This window comes from Schistocerca cancellata, chromosome 9, assembly GCF_023864275.1.
Source record: "Schistocerca cancellata isolate TAMUIC-IGC-003103 chromosome 9, iqSchCanc2.1, whole genome shotgun sequence".
Classification (NCBI taxonomy): Eukaryota; Metazoa; Arthropoda; class Insecta; order Orthoptera; family Acrididae; genus Schistocerca; species Schistocerca cancellata.
The window spans coordinates 477,892,252-477,900,733 of record NC_064634.1 but is presented as its reverse complement, the minus strand read 5'-3'; the positions used below and the strand labels follow the sequence as shown (position 1 = coordinate 477,900,733).

Below are 8,482 nucleotides of genomic sequence, written 5' to 3'. Positions count from 1 at the left end.
TGTAGGTTGCAGTAGGTACTGGGAGATGAAGAAGCTTGCACAGGATAGAGTAGTATGGAGAGCTGCATCAAACCGGTCTCAGGACTGAAGACAACAACAACAACAGGGATAGTAACGGTTGTCATGCAGGACACACATTCTCGTACTTTGGCTTACACCATGCTGGCGGACCACTTTACTGGAGCTTGTACGACGATTCGTCTCAGTACCCTGTAGAACCCGGTCCTCCAAGTATGCTGTACGCACATCTCCTTCGCCATACACAAACGGCAACTGGGCTTGTTCCTGACATGAGTACTGGACCATTCTGCTGCTCACGGTACGCTGCGTCAACCGCTTAGCCTGCAAAACGAAAGGACACGTGGCACGTAGTCAGAGGGATTTTCATTCATCTGCCCGATCTACTGTGGCAACCCCGCAGTTTGTCGGTTTTAGTAATGTTCACCATGTCTATTATTTTCACCTTATGTTTTGCGAAAGATTTTAGGACTTTGTGAATGATTTAATAGAAGTACGATCGGAAATAGTCGGTGTTGTTATGAACAAAAGCTCTCTCTATCGAGGAGGTAGTTTGTTCGATTCTGTGAATATCCACGGAAACACAGGCCAACCAATTGCGAGACTGTAGTGTACGTCACTCACTGATTCCCTGTGTTTCCGACGATCGCTAACATAGTCGACGCGGCTATTTTAAGCCCGTCCGTTTTCTTAAACAAACTGTGCGGTTTGAGCGCTAGATGCGTTGACAACTGCAGCTGAGGAGCGCTGTAGTGGCAAATCACGGCATGGAACACGTTTCGTGGGATGTAGCATATCGTTCGGGAGGCTGCAGTCGCCACAACAGCGTAGACGAGCGCTGTAGTGGCAAATCACGGCATGCAACACGTTCCGTGGGATGTAGCATATCGTTCGGGAGGCTGCAGTCGCCACAACAGCGTAGACGAGCGCTGTAGTGGCAAATCACGGCATGGAACACGTTCCGTGGGATGTAGCATATCGTTAGGGAGGCTGCAGTCGCCACAACAGCGTAGACGAGCGCTGTAGTGGCAAATCACGGCATGGAACACGTTCCGTGGGATGTAGCATATCGTTCGGGAGGCTGCAGTCGCCACAACAGCGTAGACGAGCGCTGTAGTGGCAAATCACGGCATGGAACACGTTCCGTGGGATGTAGCATATCGTTCGGGAGGCTGCAGTCGCCACAACAGCGTAGACGAGCGCTGTAGTGGCAAATCACGGCATGGAACACGTTCCGTGGGATGTAGCATATCGTTCGGGAGGCTGCAGTCGCCACAACAGCGTAGACGAGCGCTGTAGTGGCAAATCACGGCATGGAACACGTTCTGTGGGATGTAGCATATCGTTCGGGAGGCTGCAGTCGCCACAACAGCGTAGACGGAGAAGCGCGTCACTATGAAGATGGTTTACCAGGTGTCGAAGTATGAAACCGGAATTTGGTTGCAGTTATTACACGTCTTTTGTTTGAAAGTGATGAACAATATTTTATTCAAAATGATGTCCATCTGTTTATACTTGTCTCCCACCTCTCTGGTAGGTCATGAATGCCACGCCAAGAAAGCGAAGCAGTCGCGAGCCATTTTCGTACTGTTTCATACGAATTGAAGCGTTGTTCAGCGAGAGCGTGTTCCAATGATGCAAACATATGACAATCGGATGGAGCCAAGTCTTGAGAATAAGCCGCATGCCCTAGTATTTCCGAACTGAACGCCTCGATCGTTTTTCCCTGACACGTTTTGCTGTGTGTGATGGGGCGTTATCATTGACCAATATGACTCTGTGTTGCCTTTCTCCATATTCTGGTCGTTTTCCACGTAATGCTCGATTTAAATCGATCATTTGCTGTTGGCAGTTATCGGGGTTAACGGTTTCACCAGGTTTTAGCAGCTCATAATAGATGACACCCTTCTGATCCCACCAAACACGGAGACTTGTCTTCTTTCCAAAGCGGTTTGGTCTTGGAATGGATGTCGATGGTTGGCTGAATTTACTCGTGATTTACAACGCTTAGGATTCTCAAAATTTATACATTTTTCCTCACCTGTCAATATATTTGATGGAGAAGCGACTTTGCTTTGTATCTGGAGAAGAGCACTTCACAAGTGGCCTTTCGATTTGCAAAAATTGGAAATTTGTGGTAAGGTCTTATGGAACCAAATTGCTGAGGTCATCGGTCCCTAAGCTTACACACTATTTACTCTAACTTAAACTAACTTACGCTAAGGATAATACACACACCCGTGCCCGAGGGAGGACTCGAACCTCCGACGGAGGGAGTCACACGTTTCGATTTGCTAGGTGTCTTCCTTTCAGTTCGTGCAGAATCCATTTTCCCTGTTCTGCAGTCCGGAACCGCGGGTCTGCTATGGTCGCAGGTTCGAATCCTGCCTCGGGTATGGGTGTGTGTGATGTCCTTAGGTTAGTTAGGTTTAAGTAGTTCTAAATTCTAGGAGACTGATGACCTAAGATGTTAAGCCCCATAGTGCTCAGGGCCATTTGAACCATTTTGAAACGCTGTGTTTTCCCAAGAGCATTTTGCCGAAAGCTTCGATAAGCATTCGATGCGATTCTGCAGCAGTGTTCTTCAAATGACAACAGAAAGCAATGGTGTCCATGTGGTGTCACCGCCAGACACCACACTTGCTAGGTGGTAGCTTTAAATCGGCCGCGGTCCATTAGTACATGTCGGACCCGCGTGTCGCCACTGCCAGTACTTGCAGACCTAGCGCCACCACATGGCAGGTCTAGAAAGACGGACTAGCACTCGCCCCAGTTGTACGACGACTTTGCTAGCGACTACACTGACGAAGCCTTTCTCTCATTTGCCTAGAGACAGTTTGAATAGCGTTCAGCTAAGTCCATGACTACGACCTAGCAAGGCGCCATTAACCCTATCTGGAGAGAGTCTAATTTGTATCGTCAATAGCGATGTACCACAATGATGGAATAAAAGTTAAGTACAACGTAAGCTGCATACTTTTCTCTATAGCATTCACAACTTATCCTGTTCCAGACTTCACGCCAGTCGGCGTGAGTTGACGCGTGCCCTTTCGGTAACCTCACCCTGTGTCTAGACTGTCTTGTCTAGACACAACAGTCCACAAATTGTAGTTCGTAGGCACAAAACTCCGATGTATGGAACTTGGTTACTGTGCGCTGACATTCGTCGTCAGCCGTTACAGGGAGCGGACGGCGCTGCAGACGCGGCCTCACGGGCCCTACACCGTCTGTAGAGAAACGCCAGTTTGGTACTCGTGCAGCCTGCTGGGGTACTCACCGAGTCGTCGGAGGAGGAGGGCGTGCCGCGCACGCTGACGAAGGCCTCGCTGGAGGCGCGCCGGCCGCTGGTGCGCTCCCAGTCGTCGCTCGACGTGGCCGTCGCCGTCGTCTGGCGCGCCGACGCGAAGCTCAGGTCGTCGCCCGACGAGGTGGCCGGCCGCGTGGCCGCCGAGGCGGCGGAGGCGCTGGGCGTCGAGGCGGAGGGCGGGGGCGGCGGGGGCGGCGCGGGCCCGTCGGCCAGCAGCCAGCTGGCGCGCGAGCTGATGCTCGACACCTCGGACAGCGACTCGGGCGTGGCCAGCGGCGCCAGCCCGAACCACTCGTCGTGCAGGCCGTCCTGCGCCGGGCTCCTCACCTGCAAGAGCGAAGCCAGCCTCACAGTCGCCTATCCGACTTCGACGTTTGTCGTAGCGTTGTACCAACTTTCCAATACCCTCGTTACAGAAGGTAGCCGCCAGTGCTTTCCACCAATTCCCTCTACGAAGGCCTACAGCTCGTTGTCTGTGCCCAAATGTTGTCTTAATAGCCAGCGGTTCATGTGAGCAGAGACGAAACGCAGAGGGAGACAATTACGGGCTGTATTGTGGGTAATCAAACATTTCCAATGGAAAACGATGCAGGACCATCTTCATTGCCCCTGTGGAATGCGGCTGAGAATTGTCTTGAAGAAGAAACCGCACGACACTTATGTAATGGGTGGAGGCATAACTTCAGGCGAAACTCTTCCCTCACTGTCGACACGGGCGGAGCAGCCTCCAACAGCGATATTAAGGGGCTCCGGAACGCCCTATACTTGCAATGTTAAAATAACGCTTATAAATTACATCTTTCCTCACAAAGTATTTGAGGTAGGAAGTTGAACTTTTTACAGATTATTTATTGGAATATGGGCTACAACTTAACACAGGGATTTTACAAAATTTTAGTTCAGTTATTAAAGATAATTTTTTTTTCAATTGTAATGAAAATTCACAACATTTTTTTGCAATTTTTTATTTATATATTCAAAAATATACAGTTTTTTTGGAAAAAGGCTGTGTTAAATTATGCAGAAGGTACTGTGTAACATTTACTGAAAGTTTGAAACAAATATGTTTGGAAGATCCTTAGAAAACATGTAATTAGTATGAGAAAATAAAAGTTTTGGGAATCGAGCGACAAAGATTGGATTAACTTTTTAGTGCATTCCAGGTCCATAGGATGGATTATCTTCATCCTCTGCAAACTCCTCCTCCAGCTTCCTCTTGTTCCTCCTCCTGTTTACTATTGCATGTATTTCTAGACTCTTTACAGCCCTGTCTGCAGCCCGAAGGCGTTCCTTGTCTAAAGCAAGCATCGCTCGTACCATGTTACAACCTATCTTCATTCCCATATTTCTAAATACCTTGCACCTTACAATGATGCCATCATTGAAAGTCGCAACAGCATCATACACACCAAAGTGAAGTGTTTCTATTCCAACAAATACAGTCTTGGGGATTCTCGACCATATAACACTATTTACACTTTCATTGGGGTTTTGAGTTTTTCCGTGAATACACTTTTTCAACAGTTCAGGTCCTGCTAAGTCTCTGAAAATAGGTTAGCCACAACACATACTTTATCTCACATCACTAAAATGTACCTGATGAACACGGACGTTAATAATAACACCATTTGACAGCAGATTAACAGCGCCACAGTGGGTCACGCCCATGTAGAACACATTTCAAAAAAAATTTAAAAATAGTTGTAGTCTTCGGAATTGAATAAATTATATATCTATTTCTGCAGATTCAGAAAACGCAAAAAAGTAAAAATTGAACTTTTCATGATTTTGAGCCTTTCCGGAGCCCCTTAACAGTTCTCGAGCTTCATCTCACATTCAGACTGTGTGCCGGATCGAGACTCGAATTCAATACCTTTGCCTTTCGCGGGCAAGTGCTCTACCGTCTGAGGTACCCTAGAACGACTCTCGACCCTTGCCGGTCCGGGATGGCTGAGCGGTTCTAGGCGCTATAGTCTGGAACCGAGCGAACGCTACAGTCGCAGGTCGAATCCTGCCTCGGGCATGGGTGTTTGTGATGTCCTTAGGTTAGTTAGGTTTAAGTAGTTGTAAGTTCTAGGGGACTGATGACCTCAGCAGTTAAGTCCCATAGCGCTCAGAGCCATTTGAGCCATTTGAGTCTCGACCCTTACTCACACCCTTACTTCCTCCAGTACCTTGTCTCCTATCCTCCAGACTTCACTCATGGAAGAAAGGATATTGCAGAGTCGTGGCCCAGCCACAGCCTGGGGAGACGAGGTACTGGTGGTTCAAATGGTTGAAATGGTTCTGATCACTAAGGGACTGAACATCTGAGATCATCAGTCCCCTAGAACTTTGTTTTTTGTCATCAGTCTACTGACTGGTTTGATGCGGCCCGCCACGAATTCCTTTCCTGTGCTAACCTCTTCATCTCAGAGTAGCACTTGCAACCTACGTCCTCAATTATTTGCTTGACGTATTCCAATCTCTGTCTTCCTCTACAGTTTTTGCCCTCTACAGCTCCCTCTAGTACCATGGAAATCATTCCCTCATGTCTTAGCAGATGTCCTATCATCCTGTCCCTTCTCCTTATCAGTGTTTTCCTCATTCCTTACCTTATCAGTTCACCTAATTTTCAACATTCGTCTATAGCACCACATCTCATATGCTTCGATTCTCTTCTGTTCCGGTTTTCCCACAGTCCATGTTTCACTACCATACAATGCTGTACTCCAGACGTACATCCTCAGAAATTCCTTCCTCAAATTAAGGCCGGTATTTGATATTAGTAGACTTCTCTTGGCCAGAAATGCCTTTTTTGCCATAGCGAGTCTGCTTTTGATGTCCTCCTTGCTCCGTCCGTCATTGGTTATTTTCCTGCCTAGGTAGCAGAATTCCTTAACTTCATTGACTTCGTGACCATCAATCCTGATGTTAAGTTTCTCGCTGTTCTCATTTCTACTACTTCTACATCTACATCTACATCTACATCCATACTCCGCAAGCCACCTGACGGTGTGTGGCGGAGGGTACCTTGAGTACCTCTATCGGTTCTCCCTTCTATTCCAGTCTCGTATTGTTCGTGGAAAGAAGGATTGTCGGTATGCCTCTGTGTGGGCTCTGATCTCTCTGATTTTATCCTCATGGTCTCTTCGCGAGATATACGTAGGAGGGAGCAATATACTGCTTGACTCTTCGGTGAAGGTATGTTCTCGAAACTTTGACAAAAGCCCGTACCGAGCTACTGAGCGTCTCTCCTGCAGAGTCTTCCACTGGAGTTTATCTATCATCTCCGTAACGCTTTGGCGATTACTAAATGATCCTGTAACGAAGCGCGCTGCTCTCCGTTGGATCTTCTCTATATCTTCTATCAACCCTATCTGGTACGGATCGCACACCGCTGAGCAGTAGTCAAGCAGTGGGCGATACTTCTCATTACCTTCGTCTTTCTCCGATTTACTCTCAAACCATACTGTGTACTCATTAGACTGTTCATTCCGTTCAGCAGATCATTCTTCTTCACTTTCACTCAGGATAGCAATGTCATCAGCGAATCGTATCATTGATATCCTTCCACCTTGTATTTTAATTCCACTCCTGAACCTTTCTTTTATTTCCATCATTGCTTCCTCGATGTACAGACTGAAGAGTAGGGGCGAAAGGCTACAGCTTTGTCTTACACCCTTCTTAATACGAGCACTTCGTTCTTGATCGTCCTCTCTTATTATTCCCTCTTGGTTGTTGTACATATTGTATATGACCCGTCTCTCCCTATAGCTTACCCCTACTTTTTTCAGAATCTCGAACAGCTTGCACCATTTTATATTGTCGAACGCTTTTTCCAGGTCGACAAATCCTATGAAAGTGTCTTGATTTTTCTTTAGCCTTGCTTCCATAATTAGCCGTAACGTCAGAATTGCCTCTCTCGTCCCTTTACTTTTCCTAAAGCCAAACTGATCGTCACCTAGCGCATTCTCAATTTTATTTTCCATTCTTCTGTATATTATTCTTGTAAGCAGCTTCGATGCATGAGCTGTTGAGTTGATTGTGCGATAATTCTCGCACCTGTGAGCTCTTGCCGTCTTCGGAATTGTGTGGATGATGCTTTTCCGAAAGTCAGATGGTATCTCGCCAGACTCATATATTCTACACACCAACGTGAATAGTCGTTTTGTTGCCACTTCCCCCAATGATTTTAGAAATTCTGATGGAATGTTATCTATCCCTTCTGCCTTATTTGACCGTAAGTCCTCCAAAGCTCTTTTAAATTCCGAATCTAATACTGGATCCCCTATCTCTTCTAAATCGACTCCTGTTTCTTCTTCTATCACATCAGACAAATCTTCACCCTCATAGAGGCTTTCAATGTATTCTTCCCACCTATCTGCTCTCTCCTCTGCATTTAACAGTGGAATTCCCGTTGCACTCTTAATGTTACCACCGTTGCTTTTAATGTCACCAAAGGTTGTTTTGACTTTCCTGTATGCTGAGTCTGTGCTTCCTAGAACTTAGACGTACTTAAACCTAACTAACCTAAGGACATCACACAGATCCATGCCCGAGGCAGGATTTGAACCTGTGACCGTAGCAGTCACGCGGTTCCGGACTGAAGCACCTAGAACCGCTCGGGCACCACAGCCGGCGGTACTGGTTTCAAGTAACGGTGTGAGGACGGGTCGTGAGTTGCGCTTAGGTAGCTCAGTTGGTAGAGCACTCGCCTGCAATAATCAAAAGTCTCTAATTCGAGTCTCGGTCCGGCACACAGTATTAATCTGACAAGAAGTTTCATATCAGTGCACACTCCACTGCAGAGTGAAAATTTCATTCTGGAAACATCTCCTAGGCTGTGGCTAAGCCATGTCTCCGCAATATCCTTTGTTCCATGAGTTCTAAATTATCTGAATTAAGATTTATCTGACCAAATGACTTTCTTCCATCGCTCCACAGTTGAGGTTTTATGGCTTCGTCGCCACATTTCCCTGTTATGGGCATTTGCATCACTGATGAATGGTTTTGGAATTCCCGTTCGCTCTGCAGTTGTCAACTTATGGACCTCCTTTGTATTGTTTTGTTACTGGCAGGGTTCGCAAGTGCGACATTCAGTTCTGCACTGACTCTTGCTGTTATCATTCTCTTATTTGCCGTGACGTTGCCCTTCAATGACCTTCCGTCACGCTC

The 8,482-nt window shown here is 46.9% G+C and overlaps 1 protein-coding gene across 1 annotated transcript in view; it reads right to left on the bottom strand.

Moving 5' to 3' along the window:
- Window positions 1–3,236: 3,236 nt before the first annotated feature.
- LOC126101507 (diacylglycerol lipase-alpha) overlaps window positions 3,237–8,482 on the bottom strand; it is a 477,330-nt gene continuing 472,084 nt past the window's right edge. Inside the window, exons 17-19 of the mRNA XM_049912151.1 lie at window positions 3,513–3,652; window positions 3,296–3,467; window positions 3,237–3,245 (exon numbers count right to left, since the gene is read on the bottom strand). Coding sequence (XP_049768108.1) covers window positions 3,237–3,245; window positions 3,296–3,467; window positions 3,513–3,652 — 321 coding nt within the window. The remainder of the gene's footprint in view (window positions 3,246–3,295; window positions 3,468–3,512; window positions 3,653–8,482) is intronic.